Source organism: Carassius auratus, chromosome 25 (assembly GCF_003368295.1).
Source record: "Carassius auratus strain Wakin chromosome 25, ASM336829v1, whole genome shotgun sequence".
Taxonomy (NCBI): domain Eukaryota; kingdom Metazoa; phylum Chordata; class Actinopteri; order Cypriniformes; family Cyprinidae; genus Carassius; species Carassius auratus.
This window is the reverse complement of record NC_039267.1, coordinates 6,933,670-6,951,383: the sequence shown is the minus strand read 5'-3', so window position 1 is coordinate 6,951,383 and position 17,714 is coordinate 6,933,670. Positions and strand designations below refer to the sequence as shown.

The following is a 17,714-nucleotide window of genomic DNA, read 5'->3' as shown; positions in this document are numbered from 1 at the left end:
ATATATATATATATATATATATATATATATATATATATATATATATATATATAGGCCAAATGTAGATCATGTTAGCTAATGCATTTACAAATGTGCTCACACTTTAGAATAGGGAACACTAAGACTTTTCCCTCAAAAAATGTAAGTTTAAATATTGGGTAGGATTAGGGATGTAGAATAAGGTAATGTAGTATAAGGTATTAACATGTGCTCAATAAATGACTAATATTCTAATATGCATTCTAATATAAGCAACTATTTAGGAGCAGTGCTTGAAGTGGGCCGACTGAAGTGTGTACGGGGCTTCAGCCGCTCCAGCAGAGGTCGCCAGTTAAACCAGCCGCACGTTTTCACACCGCGCGCTCATTTTGTGCGCATGCGCACTCGTCGCGCATCTCTTCACTTCCCGAGGATCAAACCGCTGCTTGTCCGCGCCGCCGAAACGCCGAGCCGACAATGGCACAACTGGTGGGACCTCTCCGCAAAGAGCTCGCCGACTCGCTGTCCTCCTGCCGGGTGCTGGTGGTCGGAGCGGGAGGCATCGGCTGCGAGCTGCTGAAGAACCTGGTGCTCGCCGGCTTTAAGAATATAGAAGTGGTAAGCTGGAGGAAGGCGGACTCTCTTTGTGCTGCATCAATCAGGCCCCATTGTCACAGATCTTCACTTACAGCATTCTGAAATGAAAATGAGAGTCATGCATTGTATGCATTATTCGTTATAGTCAGTTTGTAAAGAACTGCAATATTTCTCTTCCCATCGTAAACATACAACAATAAACAAGCCCTTTTCTTTCGCGCCATGTTGTATGCGATACTTGAAAACATGGACCAGTGTGGCCACATTTTACTCCTAATTATCGTATTTACTGTTACGCGAAATCGGTGCGTTTTCGAAAATATTATTTTAAAATGAAACCATTTATTATTCTAAACCTTATATCAGAAATTTAGTTTTGATAAACAGCATCTTGCGTCGTCTGTAAATGAAACGTTTGTCGTGATAGTTTCAACTATGTTAAACAAACAGCATTGATATTATAGTTTTAGCCATTATTAGTCTTGCACACGTGTTATGAAACTGCAAGATGTTTATTGGCAGGACATTTCAATGCAGGCATTTCTACGTGTAGTTTTAAATAAATAGTTGTTTAGTGTACGAAACATTGGTAACAGGGTTGAGGTAAAATTGTAATCTGATAAATATAAGAAGCATAAAGTGATAAAATAACGCACTTAATTGATGTTGAAGCAATTATGAGCTGCAAAGATAATGTTGAAGATATCAGTGTTTTTATTTATGTTATTGAGTGTTACAATGGCACATAACTGACTGTGTTCTATAATGAAAATAAATATCATCCAAGTAATGATAGAACTGAAAACAATATTAAACAATACTGAAATTAGGAAATAGAGGTGCTCCGATCACGATCGGCCGATCGTTATGCGTATCTCCTCAGTAAAGCCGGTTTTCTAATCAGCGGTTAATTCCATCAGGTGCGTGATTTCACATAGAGTAGCTGTTAATACACAGAGCCGTTGTTAATAGAGAAGATGCGCAAATCACGTTAATTTTCAGCGTTAATTGGCCCATCTTCTCAGTTAACAACGGCTCTGTGTAGTAACAGCTACTCTATGTGAAATCACGCACCTGATGGAATTAACCGCTGATTAGAAAACCGGCTTTACTGACGAAATGCGCATTAACGATCGGCCGATCGTGATCGGAGCACCCCTATTAGGAAATGCTAAATTTGCAATTGATTTTTTCTTAATGAATAATAAATTCTGCAAAATAAACATTAATTACAACATTTTGTGCCATCTTAGTAGATATTAAGGGTACATTCAAAATGAATTGTGATATCATGGTGTTGCACTTTTTTTTTTAATTATTCCAATAGTGTAGTGTTTTTTTTTTTTTTTTTAAATCCACGTTTACTATATTTGCAGATTGACCTGGACACCATTGATGTCAGCAACCTTAACAGACAGTTCCTGTTTCAGAAGAAACATGTTGGAAAGTCTAAAGCTCAGGTAAGTGGTATTTCTGACTTCAGCACATATGATTTTGAAATCTGCATCAGACATTGACTTATTAGCATGTTTCAGGTTGCCAAGGAGAGCGTGCTACGGTTTTGCCCATCCGCGAACATCACTGCTTACCATGACAGCATCATGAAGTGAGTCCAGTCACATTATTACCAAGATAAAGACTTGGTGTATGAACATTTGATAATGCATTTAAAAAGTTGATCTGTCTTTGGGGATACTATATAAAGCACTAATTCTAAGGTCAAGAGGTATTTTTTTTATTTCTTGCTCTTTGCAGCCCAGATTACAATGTGGAATTCTTCCGAAATTTCCAGCTTGTCATGAATGCTTTGGACAACAGAGGTATGAACTATTCAGCAGACTTTAGTAAAGGTTAAGGAACGCTACGCTTCAAAAATGCATCTTTTCTGTTGTCCTTGCAGCGGCCAGGAATCATGTCAACAGGATGTGTTTGGCTGCTGACATTCCCCTCATTGAGAGCGGCACAGCTGGCTATCTGGGACAAGTCACAGTTATCAAGAAGGCAAGGCTCTTCTTTTAAATCAACCACTTTTGTTCGGCACCTGTTGCTGTATTAATTTCAGTGTTACGCTGTTTACATTCACATCTTGTACATTCCCAAATTCCAGGGTCAGACGGAGTGCTACGAGTGCCAGCCTAAACCTACGCAGAAAACCTTCCCAGGTTGCACCATTCGCAACACGCCCTCAGAACCCATTCACTGCATCGTGTGGGCCAAATATCTCTTCAAGTAATTTCTCTACACTAGTGTCTGTGCAGCATTCTCTAATAATAATAATAGTGAGATTTCCTAAAATCATTGTTTACTAACCTGTCATTTTATACTGCCTCCACAGTCAGCTTTTTGGTGAGGAGGATGCAGATCAGGAGGTGTCACCTGACACCGCTGACCCAGAGGCTGCTTGTGAGTAATCACACGTCTATAGCATCTCATTGACTCCTACAGTGGTGGACTTTTTTTTTTTGCATGTGGTTAAATATGCTTGAATGAAAAAGAAATGTATAATTTGGTGTTCTGTGAAATATGTAATGCAAGTTTGAATTATGACTTTTTGATGACATTAGGTTTCTGGGATGTTTCTTGTCTATAGGGAACCTTGCAGATGCAGCAGCCCGAGCTACCGCTTCCGATCAGGACGGTGACATCAAGCGAGTGTCTACTAAAGAGTGGGCTCGGTCCACAGGCTACGATCCTGTTAAACTCTTCAACAAGGTGCAAGTTCTTTTGCAAACTTGTTAATTCATTACACACTCTTGTTTTTTTTTTAAAATAACCTTAAGGTGATGATCTTGTGCTTCCTTTCAGCTTTTTAAAGATGACATCATGTATCTGTTGACCATGGATAAGTTGTGGAAAAAGAGAAAAGCTCCATTACCTCTAGACTGGACTGAAATCCAGCAGATTGGTGTGTATTTGTTCTAGAACTATGTACCGGTAGTTATATAAAGAAATAAGTAAATCTGTTTAGAAGACATGCTAATGAGGTTGTGTTGTGTGCGTGTGAAAGAATCTTCTCAGGAGGAGGCCTGTGGCACAGGTCTGAAGGACCAGCAGGTGTTGGGTGTTCAGGGTTACGCTCAGCTCTTCCGCCACAGTGTGGAAACACTCCGATCTCAGCTGATAGAGAAGGGTGAGGGTGCAGAGCTAGTCTGGGACAAGGTGAGCATTCAAAAGACAAGCGCGGGTATACATGGTTTGTACAGTTGTGGGCAAAATTGTTAGAACACTTTGCAATTTAAGAAGTTTTTGTTGAATTGGTTTTTACAATACCCATAAAACCAGCCGGAACTACCTGCAAGGGATAGAATCTGCTGGAACATTGAAAAGAAGGCATGGGATAACATTAGTGTTGGAAGTTCTCAGGAAATAGACTGACACTATGCCAGAGAAATGTGCGGCTGTAATTGTAGCAAAAGGTGGACATATCAAATATTAAAGTTAAATGTGGACAAACTGTACAACTCACTTCTGATATATGATGTGCTCATAGCAACCATCTGCATGTTTCATGAACGTTATGAAATTAAATCAGGTCAGTATTTTCAGATCTGTCAGGTGTTCTAACATTAATGTCCGTCACGGTGCCTTCATTTTGTCTCGTACTAAGTGTAGTTTTTAATTGATACTTATTTAGCAAGGACACATTGGTAAAGTGGCAAAGACATTTCTAATGTTACAAATGATTTCTATTTAAAGGGTGCTGTATGTAGGATTGACACAGAGTGTTTGAACTAGGTATTGCAGTCCAAATTCAAAATATTGGAGCAGGGTTTTTACATCCGGCCCCTCCTCCTCAGTCTTGACACACATTCAGGTTGCCAGATTGACGACACCAACAGAAACGAGCGCACTTGACCATGAATGGAATTAAATGCACTGCGTTTTCACCCTACTGGCAACCTGGGTTGTTGTTCAGTTAAACAAATGTTAACTTTATTCTGCTAAATTAATAAATGTAATGTAACTTTTGCATTTTTCTTAAAAATTTTGCAAACTTTTTTTTTTTGCTTTAGTAGAGTAAAAAACTTAACCGCACCTTTAATGCAATTGCAGTTCTTTTGAAATTTCTATTCATCAAGGACTCCTGAAAAAAAGTAGAGAAAGAAAAGTGATGTTCAGTGTGAACTCCCTTTATTTGTGCTGCTGTTTTCAGGATGATCCTCCAGCTATGGACTTCGTAACAGCAGCCGCAAACTTGCGTATGAACGTTTTCAGCATGAACATGAAAAGCCGCTTTGATGTCAAATGTAAGTGTTTGGAGGGCTGTATTGCCTTGATCATTTTGATGGGAGTTAAACAATATTACCTAAAATTATGTGAACCATATTTTCTGCCTTAAAATGTCTTTTTTTTTTTTGATTGTCCCCATTTTTTGGCTTAATAAAATTTTGTATGCTTTATTTACCAAGAACTCCACTTCAATTTGTCAGTGTGTTATAGCCTTGGCTTTAAAAACAAATAAACAACACGCAGTACTTCATAATCAATTGTGTCAATAAAAACTTGGTTCTGGATTTAATGGCTTTAAACTGTCTTGTATTCTCATCTAGCCATGGCAGGGAACATCATACCCGCAATAGCCACCACTAATGCCGTCATCGCTGGTCTCATTGTTCTGGAGGCGCTCAAGATTCTCAACTCTGACTTCGACCAGTGTCGCACGGTAAACTTGCGGTGTAACTCCTTTGACACTTTAAACCCGAATTGCATCATGCCCTGACTAATCTAACACATCTTTGCATTTGTTTTTCTCACTTAGTTTGAGGTATTTACATCTCAGTAGTAGTTTCGGTTGTAAAGACCTTTCTCTGACCTTTTTTTGAAAGTCCTGTCAAGTGGTATAGGTGGGAGTTATATGGCATGTCCAGAAACTCACACTTATGGTATTTGCATTTTGTTCTGGTGAGCATGAAGACGACAAGTTTTTAGAAATTCTCATTACTGGATGGGACACAGCTATAGTATTATCAGGGTTTGTACAAGTTGCTTAAAGTGCTTGGAAGTACTTGAATTTGACTTTTTGAAATTTAAGTCCAGGAAAACCCTTGAAAACAGGCATGTTTCTAAAACTTTTTTTTATGCAAAATGAACAATGCAGCACATCTGATATACAAACGAGATCTCGTGATATTACTCCTTGATGTGAAAATCGGTCTTGTAATTTGTGTTTGTGGTAAAACCTTTGATAGTGCTTGCATTATATTGTTTGGTCTTTTATTGCATGTGCTGTTTGTCTGGGTTTCATTTGGGAACATAAAGTCTGACGCATGTTGTGTTGCACTGTTATTGCCAGGTGAACTGTTCATGCGAAAAAACGGTTTCCATTGCAGTTTTGCAAGATATTTCTTTTCCGAATAACCTAAAAAACCATCTCATGCAAGCGTGAAAACTTTTTTGCAATTATATCGGAGTTTTCGCGAAAGTGGTATGTTTCTATTGGGCTTATTTTAAATTCACAACTTCAATTTGCACTAATTTGAAGGGTAATGGAAATGTGGCTACTCTTGCTCACATACTTCCTATTACTTCCTTATGCCTATGGCCCACAGCCTTACTCTTATGTTGTTGTGTGTGTGTTTTTTTTTAAAGATCTTCCTGAATAAGCAGCCGAACCCCAGGAAAAAGCTTCTTGTACCATGTGCGCTGGACCACCCCAATCCCAACTGTTACGTGTGCGCCAGCAAACCTGAGGTCACAGTCAAACTGAATGTGCACAAGACCATTGTGCAAGCTCTTCAGGACAAGGTACCAGTCATTTATTTTAATTTAAAAGCCTTGATGTTTGTGTGATTATCCAAGAGCTTCAAGTCTGTATTTAAACGTTAGAGCGTTCATTTCTGCTGTTGTTTTTCAGATACTGAAGGAGAAGTTTGGCATGGTGGCACCTGATGTGCAAATCGAGGATGGAAAAGGAACGATCCTCATCTCTTCAGAGGAAGGAGAGACTGAAGGTGTGAATGAAGTCAGCCTCTAGAGGGCATCTTTCTCTACTTTAACAAACTCGGAGCTTTTTTTTTTAATGTTGGTCTCTCTGTTTCTCTGCAGCCAACAATAACAAGTTTTTGTCTGACTTTGGGATTCGGAATGGGAGCCGTCTTCAAGCAGATGACTTCCTTCAGGATTACGCTCTTCTAATCAATGTGATTCACAGGTCAGTGTGGCTTCATTCAGCTAAAAGGATGATACTTTGGGTTTCTTGAATATTAAAATGCATCTTGCCTTTATTGCAGTGAGGAATTGGAAAAGGATGTCGAGTTTGAAGTAGTGGGTGACGCCCCGGATAAGGCGCCTACACCAAGTGCCCCGGAGGAAGGGAAAAACATTGCCAATGGTAACAAAGACTCTGCCCAGCCGTCTACCTCATCTAAAGGTAAGAACAACATGGATTGCCTGCAAAACATCAAGTCTTTAAAAGAAATAGTTCACTTCAGAATTGGAAACAAGCAGCTTGGACATTCTGCTAAACATCTCATTTTGTATTTTACCGGGTGAGACAGTTTCATTGCATTTGAGAAATGTACTTTTCTCATGTTTACAGCAGCTGCAGAGGACGATGATGTCCTTATCGTAGACTCGGATGAAGAACCGTCCTCCAGCAACATGGAAGCTTCCCCGGAGTCTAGTAACCGCAAGAGGAAGCATCATGACGCCGATATGGATGATGCTGCATCTAAGCGTAAACGCCTCGACCAGCAGCCGGCCGATGATGATGAAGACATCATCGCTCTAGACTAGCGTCATTCACAAGATCTCACCTGCCCACAACAGAGAATTTTCCTTCAGTTGAATTTTTGTACGGTTTCTCTTACCAAACATGTAAATATATCTGTACAATATGGTTCAAGCTCAATGGATGTCGTCTTTTCATTCTGTCCTTTGTTTTTTGGAGTTATGAACTACACTTGGTTAGGTTTTCCCCAAGATGGAGAAAATGCTTCTCAACACAGTATTTTTTACAATGTGTGTGTCCTCGTATTTTGCAGTGTTTTAGAAAGGCTGACAAAAGTGCTCATGGTATTTCTATGCATTTTTTTTTTCATCTTGAAAACCATATTCCATATTTATTACAGGTTGTTTTTGTTGACAACCATAGTAATATTTCTGATCGCCAAATCATTTTACAGTAACAATGTATTACTGTATGATGGCTGATGTCTTCTCTTGCATTGCGTTAGAACCACAATGAAACATATATTGTGACTTCTTTTTTTTTTTTTTTTTTTAAAGAAAATACACTTAGACAACTATTTACATCTTTGTGTTTCATTCTTATAATTTTAGTTTTACTTGGGTAGTATAAATTACGGTAACTTCATTTAATGACCAAACTGAGCAGCTGAATAAACTAGGGCATCATCTCATTTAACCTTTATTTACCATGATAACGTGGTCTTGAAAGGGTACAATGTCCTAATTGCTCTTTGTTTACATTAGAATGTTTGACGTAAGAACGTTCTGTTTTCACTTATTACTCACATAGATGTCAGAGTCCACCGTTCACGTGGTATTTGTCGTCAGTGGCGTTCAATGAAGATGCTACGTGACACGTTAACCCTTCCCTTAGTTGGCACGTTAACTGTAATACTTTTTTAGTGTTTGTGTGTGAATACAATGTTTGGAGAAAAATCTTACAGACAAGGAATACCATCTTGTGTGCATTAGGAGCAATTTTCGTTTCCCAAACGATGAAAAACGCAGAAAAGACATGCTTCTCGGTGCTCACAATGAAAGTGCCGTTGAGTGGCTGTACACTGGTTGTTCAGATGCATAATTATGGGATTGAATTAGTGCCCTCCATAGTGTCCACTATAATTTCGAACACTACCACAAATGTCTTTCCACTTAAACCGTAAACTATTATGGCGTTATTTTAAAAGAACTGGTTCACATAACGGGATTTGATACTAACTTAGCACAATTCAAACTCATTGATTAGTTTTTATTAGGGCGTGTTTTTTTTTTTTTTTTTTTTTCAAGACGAAATGTTGTTTGCATTTTCAATAAATTATATTAACAACATTTACAACGCTCAGTTGAAAATTAGCACGTCTTAATAAAATGCAATTTTATGTTTTATGTGAACCGGTTCATGAAAAATATATTACCATATTTATTTATTATATAAACTGGGTAATAATGCCTACAATTTTATAAATATATATATATGTATGTATGTAAGTGTTTGTTTATGCATATTTACATATATAAAGCATTTTCCACTACATAATTGAACCTTTATTATCCAGTTTACATAGGTAATAATATTGTAAATAAATTCTCTAAATAAGTCTTGAATGTGACATAACCCTTTCCTCGTGTCCTGTCTCGGCCCTCCTAAGCCCTAACGCCCCTCAGAGGATGAAGCTGATTGGATTGAGGCTGGACACCCGACCCTCGGCTGGACGTTAGTCCTCCATTTTATCTCTCTTTTACTGGGATATTTAAACCTGTCCATCCACATTCGCGTCATTTTCGTCTTGCTGTCTCGACTACAAACAAAAGCTGTTTCGTAAGACCCACACATCTGGAAACATCTAGATCTCCGCTCAGAGTTTGGTGGGTGTTGTTAACCAGCCCTTTTTGCCTTCATCCGCCAATCAGTAGAGCGCGAGAGCGAGCGGGTTGTTGTTGGCACGAGAGCGCACGCGAAAAGACAATATTTCATAGGCTGTTCTAAAACGAGTCTTAAGGAACGCAGGTTTTAATCCTATGTGGTTAATTTTTAGGTTATTAAAGTAAACGGCAAACATCATGGTGATTCTGACCGCGGTCGTCGCTCCTCTCGGTCGACAGATCCACAGGCATCTCCTGAAGCATGTCAGGAGCCAGCGCTGGATACCGTCTCGGGCATGCAACTTATCTGCATGCTCCAGCAGATTAGTTTTCAGTCAAGGTTTGTGGATTTTTTTGCTTAAAAAAATATTTTATGTGTGTGTCATTATATTAATCCCACTACCCTGTTTTGGTAAGTGGTCTTTTTGTTGGACCATTTTTTCACTATTTACACCACTTTGGTTTATTACAGATTTTGTAATGTCTTTTATGACTGGGTTGATGATTATACGGTCACAATGTGTTTTTATTATCAGCAAAATCGCCTTCCTGAATGACTTCCGGGTTTTGCGTGAAATGGAATGTTTATGAAACACGGCGGAAAATGATCACTGCATTGAAAGTGTCCGGAAGGTGCTGTAGTTTATCAAGTTTTTGCTGATAAATGATGCTTGAGTGTTATCATTAAGGATGTATGAACTAACCCCATCCGTTTACTTCGTGCTTTACATCTTTCACATGTCACTGTTTTTCCTCAAGCCCCGCCCATGAGAGATATGGGCCGTTTATGATTTCTGCAGAACATTCATTGAAAACGGCCTTGAAGATGCAATATAAGTCACACTGGAAAGAATATAATTCATTAAAGGACAAATAAAACAGTTTTTCCCTCAGTAAAAGTTTTTTAAAATAAATATTATTATTATTTTTTTTGTTAGTTTTTTTATTAATATGAGTGATTTATTTGTTTGGTTTGTTCTTGATAGTTACTGATAATCAAACCAAGCAGATACATTTAAATGCTGAACAAGATAGGACCTAAAACTTTCAAAATGTAAACTACTTTTCTTGCATTTTCAACACATATAAAATGTTAAATGCCATTAAAAGAAATATTTAATTTATGCAAGAATGAGTGGGTAACAAACTTAGCCTAAGCTAAATTCTCATTCAGTGGGAGTAGTTATTTATAAACTTAGATTTCATAATTATTCATAATCATGCTGTAAGAGGTTTGCAAACAAGAACGATCAATGTCATATAACTGTTATTTATACTCATATCTTATAGCTGTCATTTGTATTGTGTAGACTTTATCTTATCTGAACCAGATTGGTTTATCAACAAATAAAGCCATTTTTATACTGATTTTAATTGTTACACCTCACATTGAAAGCCACATAAATGCAAAGGACAATTAAAGTTTACTAAGTAAAGGTTACATACAATTAACCTATTTGTTAACGAAGGAATACACCAAATAACTTCAATGAATGTGGTCTGTCAGCTGTGGTTTCGGGATAGAAAATAACAGAGTAAACATCCCAAGTCAAGTTTATTTCTAAAACTTGGACATTTAATCAAAGACTAAGTTTGAATGAGTATGTCTTTTGATATTTTATAAGAGAGTTATAGTTAAAACCCATGCTGTGTTTGCTTTCCATAAAATGGGTCCGCACGGTTGTAATCCCTCTTTGCTGGACCACTTAAATGTCTGACAGGAATTATCGTCAAGGCCATTTTAATCTCCTGAAAGGCAGTCGGTCACATTCTCTGGCTGTTTTAATTCAACTCCTTTTATAGAATCTAGAGCATGTGACCACAATCTAAGCAGTTATTGTGTAAGACGAGCTTCTTGCTGTATAAAGGAGCTCACACATCTGCACAAGGATCGTCTATAACGTTCTCAAGGGAATGTCTATTCATAAAAGTGGCATAAAACTCTGCTGACCATCTTCCTGTTGAGCTCTACAGTCACTTTTTCCCTGACATTCCACATTTTTCTTTTTTTCTTTTGAATCATCGAGTCACAGAAGGAAGCATATTTTCTTCTCGACTTTCAGTTCTCTGATCCGCTCCAGAAGGACGGCTCGTCGGCTTTTTGTGCTGCTTTGGGTTTCTTTTTGCTGCTTTTTTCCTGTTTGGATTCCAAGCATTTCATTTCAGAACAGATGTGTAACTCAACGCACGAGGCTGCACTTTGTGCCATAAAATGTAGGTTTATGTGTTCTATCTATCTATCTATCTATCTATCTATCTATCTATCTATCTATCTATCTATCTATCTATCTATACTGTATGTTTTGGTAAGATGTGTTTTTCACTTCGCTGTTTTTGTCTCGTTGGATGTAAAAACCAGCATACAATATATGAAAATGTTTCTTTTTTTTTTTTGACTTTTTAAAAATCTGGCGTTCTGCCTACTTAGCATTTTGGGATTTCGTGCTTGCATTTACACATTTTTGAGTGCCAGAATCCCGCCTAGATGAACACAGACCTAGTTTTATCTGTTTCCTTCTCCTAACTGGTCTTTTTTTTTTCCCCAGTGCATCCGATGTGGCAGGAGCCGCTCGCCATTCCCGGTGGAGATCGCCAGTCGCCCATTGACATAGTGGTGCGTAAAAGCGTCTTTGATCCACAGCTCAGACCTCTGAAGGTACAATATGAGCCAAGGACCTGCCAGCAGATCTGGAATAATGGCTACTCCTTTCTGGTTGAGTACGACGACACAACTGACAAATCCAGTAAGTTACCTTGATTGTCTTCATAACAAAATCATCCTTAGTTGTGACTAAAAATCTTCTGAAAGAAGAACATCCCATGCTTACTGATTCTGATCTTACAATAGTAAAACTAGGAACTATATTACTTTAGTGGAGACTCTGCTTGCTCAGTATGGCATATGTATTCTAGCTTTGTCCAAGTAGGAATTTCCAATGGTTTTAAGTGTTCCCAAGAACACCACACAAACACTTTGTTTTTAATTGTATTATTGTCCAAAAACCGAATTGCCAGAAAAAAAAATCAGCTGTTCTGTGGTGTGAGAAAACTCTTAACTCTCTTAAATCTCTTTTAGCTCTGAAAGGAGGACCTCTGGAGGATCAGTTCAGATTGTGTCAGTTTCATTTTCACTGGGGGGAGAACAACGCCTGGGGATCTGAACACTCCATAGACCGCCGCCTTTACCCTGCGGAGGTATTTTTAGTACTTCTGTCAAAATGAAGAAAATGGAATCCCTCCATTACTTACTTAGCCATCTTTTTCAGCCATCTGAATGTCATTTTTAATATAAGGAAGTATTTGTCTCTTGCGACACAGACAGAGCTTCTCTAGAACAGAGGGTGGATACTTTACCGTTAAGACTGACTTGCTATTTCTATTGTAAGATCGTTACCTCGATGAATATGTGGCACTTACCCAAGACAAGTACACTGTACTGCTTTAACTCAGAGCAGGTTACATAAGGAGACGTGTGTGAGCGACTTTACTATGACAAAAAGCCAAGTTTGCCTTTGTTAGCGCTGGTGAGAATGTGACCTTTTTATGCTCTCAACACTCCTTCAGCTCTACTGATTTATCTCCCTGAGTCTGTGTGTGTGTGTGTGTGTGTGTGTGTGTAACAGCTCAAGTTTCAGTCCTGTAAATGTATCCTGTATTCTGTTAAGTGGTTTCATTCCCACCACCCTGGCTAAATCTAATCGTTTCAGAATGAATGGAGTTCTGTCCGTTTGTACGGATGTTGGTTTAAACCTTTGCGGTACGTCAAAAGCACAAAACCTATCTATGTCCAACTGCAGGATTGTGTAACAGGACGAACAACTGTAGTAACCTGAACCAAATGAGAGGGATTATAGGAAATGTGCTCATTAGGATCATTCATATTAGTGTGGATGTGTATTCACAGCTTCATCTGGTACACTGGAACTCGGACAAGTACAGTTTGTTTGAGGAGGCTGTTATTGAGGAGAATGGACTAGCTGTTATTGCGGTCTTTCTGAAGGTACTTGTGTGTGTAATTATTATCAAACTACATCTTCCTAGATCTTTAAGCTTAGTAGGCTTTTGTAATTGCAAAAAAAGTCAATTTGATTTGTGTTTTTCAAAGATTGGAAAGAGACACGAAGGTTTGCAGAAACTGGTGGATGCCTTGCCTGCAGTCAGGCACAAGGTAAGGCATTAAACATTATGTTTTGTACACACCGAGATTCAGCTTTTTCTGTGAGATTAGGAACCTCAGAGCGTGATATTTTGGAAACAGTAGGATGAGGGATAGACTTGTTGCATACATCTTGTTTTACAATTTCACAGTATGTATTATCCTTATCTTCCCCGTCCAGGATAGTGTGGTAGAGTTCACCAAGTTCGACGCTGCATGTCTCCTCCCGGAGAACATCGATGACTATTGGACATATGCAGGGTCTCTGACCACTCCTCCTCTAACTGAGGCTGTGACATGGATTGTGATGAAACGCCACATTGAAGTCAGTCATGATCAGGTAGGAGGCTGATGTGTTTGGGGAATGTGAGACAGGAAATGAAGGGGATATTTTTCCCCTGCGAATTTAACAATGCAACTGATCTTATTAAATAGCTCAGCTAGAAAAACATAAGTTTTTGCGAATTGTAGTAATTGTGTAATATAAAACATACACACAAAAATGAAAATGAAAAATGAATTACACTCATGTCGTTTCATTGGCAGCAACGCAGCTACCACATTCAAGGCCCAGAAAAAAAGTAAGGACATGGTTAAAATAGTAAGTGACATCAGTGGTTTAACCATAATTTTATGAAGCGACGAGAAAAGTTTTGGTGCATATATAAAAAATAAACAAAACGTTATTTAATCATTTTTTCTCGTCCGTGTTGGTCTTCGATGTCTGTTCATTAGATTACCACGACACACAAAGTAATTATTTCTGTTTTCTTTGCACACAAAAGTATTCTCATACCTCTATAAAATTACAGTTGAACCACTGATGTCACATGGACTTTATTAACAATGTCCTTACCACCTTTCCAGGCCATAAACAGGGTTGCTGTCTGTGCAGGGTCAGAGAGAGTTAGTTAGTTTAGTAAAAAAGCACCCATCCATTTGAAAAAAAAAAGTGTCTCTTACAGCTCCGGAGGGTGAATAAAGTCCTCCTGTAGCTAATCGATTAGTTTTTGTAAGAAAAATAACCATATTTAAAACTTAATAATCACTTTAATCTAGCTTGCGCTCACTTTTGTACAACGAGCAAGGTGTGAAATTGCGTTAAAATGTTGTTTTCTTAAAATCTTTTGTAAAAGAATTTCAAAACAAACCACATTTAAATATTTTGATTATCACACTGAAATGATCAAGGATCAAGGATGTTAAAAAGAAGCCATTAATTCCTCACTGTGTTAGTCTTTAGGACATGCATAGTGGTGGGCAATACGCAGCTAGGAAAAGTACAGGGTTTGTTGGATTATTGCAATTAATACATGTCATTATATTTCCTGGTGTTTAGGAAGAAAGCTGTGAAACTTCAGAAACAATCTTTTTTGGCAGCTAATTTTCAATGCATAAAAAAATGCTAAGAAATTTGAGTTCTGAATGTATATGTGAGACACCCCTCACACTGGCGATTTGAACTCTGCTGGGAGTCTGTTTGTTATTCCGACTTCATGTTCCACTGCTCCATGGCAACCTGGGAAATGGAACGGAAAAGTTCATCGGCTGACTGCTGACATCAGTTTTCTCTGTTTTCTCAATCTTTTATAAACCAGTTTCCTTTTATTCTTGGCTCTCATTCTACATGCCTTTATGTGAATTTGTTCCCTATTTTTAAATCTTATCTCCCGTTCTTTTTTGTCTTCTCAGTTGGCAGTGTTTCGAAGCCTGCTGTTCACATCGGCAGAAGAGCAGGTGCAGCGAAGCATGGTCAACAACTTCCGCGTTCAGCAGGCTGTGAAGGGACGCACCGTCCGTTCTTCTTTCACCCCCTTCCTCCAAGATGCTCCCTCTATGAAGTAGCAACAAAACTCCGTGATCTAATTCACATCTTAACCTCCAAAACAAGCACAGACTCTTCAGTAACTCTTTATCGTGGACTCCTGATATCCATAATGTCTTAACTAGATTTAAAAATCACTATTTCCAAACAGGCATTTAGGTATTGACTGAGAGATTCCATTGAAAAGGATTAGCAAAAATGTAGTTGAGTAATTAAAGGGCCTGTTTAATCCTCCGATAAAAGGTTCATGCAGTAAATCAACATTTCGCTGTATTTTTTTGTATTTAAAATAATACTAGAATTCCGAAAATTCTAATTTTAGTATTAAACGCACATTTCCTTTTATTATACAGTAGTAGCAAAGGGAGTCCACTTTTGAGGACAAACAGCCCCCTCTTGTGGATAACTGACAGAATGCAAGTGGGGTGGGGAGGGGGGTGGTAGTCAGTAGTTTTAGTTTAGTGGTACACTTACCTTGTTTACTGCGAGGGAATTTCTTTTATGCATGAAACTGCACATTGCCTTTCACTTTTGATTGGTTTTTAGATGTAAAATAATTTTAAGTATAATACTCTAAAGTAATAAAACTTGTAAATATTTCAAGGCTACATTTACATATTGCAATATAAATGAGACTAGAAATACAGTCTTTGTGAAAGGTGCATTAGACATTGAGAGGTCTGAAAGGAAGGGGAGTAGATTACTGCGCACAACTGTTTAGTGAAGATACATTACTGTACGTGTGTACTTCAGAATTGTATAGAATAGATTATCGTCACCAGTGCCTTTTTTATTGTACTCTGCTATCTAATCATTTGCACAAGTGGCTGGCCATAATTGCCTCTCGGTAAAATGTGTGCCTCCAGTGCAAGTGTCTTGTAGTCGCTGTTCTCATCCATTAAGCTCATGATCATAATTGTTCATTTGGTTGATCTTTAGTGTATTTAGTGTCAGTGATTTAAAAAAAAAAAGAATTAACAGAGAAACTGTTTAGCTGTTATGTAAGAATGTCTTGTAAAATGTATTTGGGAGCACCTGGATGTGTTTTTCCACTCTGTGTCATGAAGACATGGGCATGAGACCAGGCACAATGTAGAAATGGGATCTACAGTAAGACCAATTGATTGTTATAGGCTAGTTTAATCCTGGTCATTCCGTTTTCCTTTAAACGTGCTGGAAATGGCAATAAGGTTAAAATCAGACGCTAAGATTGTCCAGTACATGTAATATTATATATCTGTAAATTAATTGTGCATTTACATCATGGGGAGTTTGAGGTTTTTGGATTGCTGATAATATTTAGAAGATGGTCGAGAAGTAACGTCAATATTCAGTGATTTCAGAGAGTGCAGAAACAGCAGAAGTTCCGCATTCAGCTTTATAATTGCAAAGAGGCGCTGGTCTCTTTGTGATGGCTGAATAACAATGTTCTTGTATAAATTGTCCCTAAAGTGGCCTCTCGCTTGAATGGGGCACCTGGTTTTCTTCCTATCGGGTTCATGGTTGAAATTCAGAGTGATACTAACTAGACTGGAAAGCTGGGTTTGTACTGTACAAACATTACGTTACACGGAGACTGGGATCCATTCCCTACAGCTGCCCAAGTCTTTCGCTGCTCTCAGAGTAGTGAACATTCTTTCACATCAGGAGGCCCTGGATTAATGTTTTCTCATTGAAGCAGATTTCGAAGAGCGTATGAAGACACCTTTTGTTGTTTGAATTTAAATTATGCAGTGGGTGAATTATAGTTTGAGGTTTTGGGACATTCTGATTCTTTGCTGTAGTGGGTTGGCATGGGGTGCTTTTGTTATTTGCGTTATAATAAATTAGCTTGAGGCCTTCCATTTTATAAGGGACAATAATAATCAGTTTAACACTAAAGCTAGTTTTGTTTTAAAGACAGCCTCAGCCTTCACTTATCATCTCAAGTAATTTTCATAAATGTCACTTATGCTGCCTTTAATAAATTTTATGATGCAAATGTATGCAGAACTTTGTTAATATGATTTCTTTGTTGTATTGCATGCATATTCTGTGTTTTATTCACTTGTTTTGAGGGATTTTTGTATGAACCTGAAGTCTTTTTTACATTTGAGCCATTTTTGGTTGATGTAGTTTTGTTTAACTTTTGGGCGGACACAAGCATGTGCCCTAGGGATTTAGGCAGGAAGAGGGTGGTGCCGGAGGTTTATGGAGACCCCATCCCAGCAAGTGTTGTTGCACCAGGCGCTGGTTAGGTCCAGATCAGCTGCAACTAAAAAGTGCGTTTTGGCGGACTAAGCAGAGGGGGAGCCTACAGAGCCAAAGGTGAACATCAACAAATGGACAACATAACTTCATTCATTCATGTAAAATCATGCTGTCTGATGTTCCCGATTTCACAGACCAGGTTTAAAGCCGAACCCCAGACTAAAATGTAAAAATCTAAAATGTTTCAGTTAAAAGAAACTTGTACTGATTGATCTTAAAACATGTCAGTGATTTTGTTTTATCTCAAGATACTTTCTAATAAAAATGACTTTAATGTACTAATGGAACTATAACCAGGCCATTGTGTATTAACATTTTTATTTGTAAAAATAAAATAAAAATTTGATGTCTTTA

The 17,714-nt window shown here is 38.1% G+C and overlaps 2 protein-coding genes across 4 annotated transcripts; both read left to right on the top strand.

Moving 5' to 3' along the window:
• The first annotated feature begins 380 nt into the window (after positions 1-380).
• On the top strand, positions 381-7,791 carry LOC113043145 (SUMO-activating enzyme subunit 2). The gene is made up of 17 exons (XM_026202348.1): positions 381-597; positions 1,953-2,036; positions 2,112-2,182; positions 2,332-2,396; positions 2,477-2,577; positions 2,684-2,805; positions 2,912-2,979; positions 3,167-3,288; positions 3,382-3,481; positions 3,584-3,735; positions 4,730-4,823; positions 5,127-5,239; positions 6,166-6,321; positions 6,431-6,527; positions 6,622-6,727; positions 6,807-6,946; positions 7,115-7,791. The coding sequence occupies exons 1-17, from the start codon at positions 457-459 to the stop codon at positions 7,309-7,311; spliced, it is 1,929 nt and encodes a 642-aa protein (XP_026058133.1). The 5' UTR covers positions 381-456; the 3' UTR covers positions 7,312-7,791.
• Positions 7,792-8,975: 1,184 nt separating this feature from the next.
• LOC113043144 (carbonic anhydrase 5B, mitochondrial-like) lies at positions 8,976-17,714 on the top strand. 3 transcript variants are annotated; one of them, XM_026202345.1, is made up of 8 exons: positions 8,976-9,132; positions 9,303-9,469; positions 11,676-11,873; positions 12,206-12,324; positions 13,034-13,129; positions 13,235-13,297; positions 13,467-13,625; positions 14,978-17,714. In XM_026202345.1, exons 2-8 carry the CDS (start codon positions 9,328-9,330, stop codon positions 15,128-15,130), a joined length of 930 nt encoding a protein of 309 aa, XP_026058130.1. In that variant the 5' UTR covers positions 8,976-9,132; positions 9,303-9,327; the 3' UTR covers positions 15,131-17,714. The 3 variants fall into 3 exon arrangements, with proteins under 3 accessions (XP_026058130.1, XP_026058131.1, XP_026058132.1); XM_026202346.1 differs by lacking the exon at positions 8,976-9,132 and having other exon boundaries at positions 9,154-9,469; XM_026202347.1 differs by lacking the exons at positions 8,976-9,132; positions 9,303-9,469 and adding an exon at positions 10,745-11,343.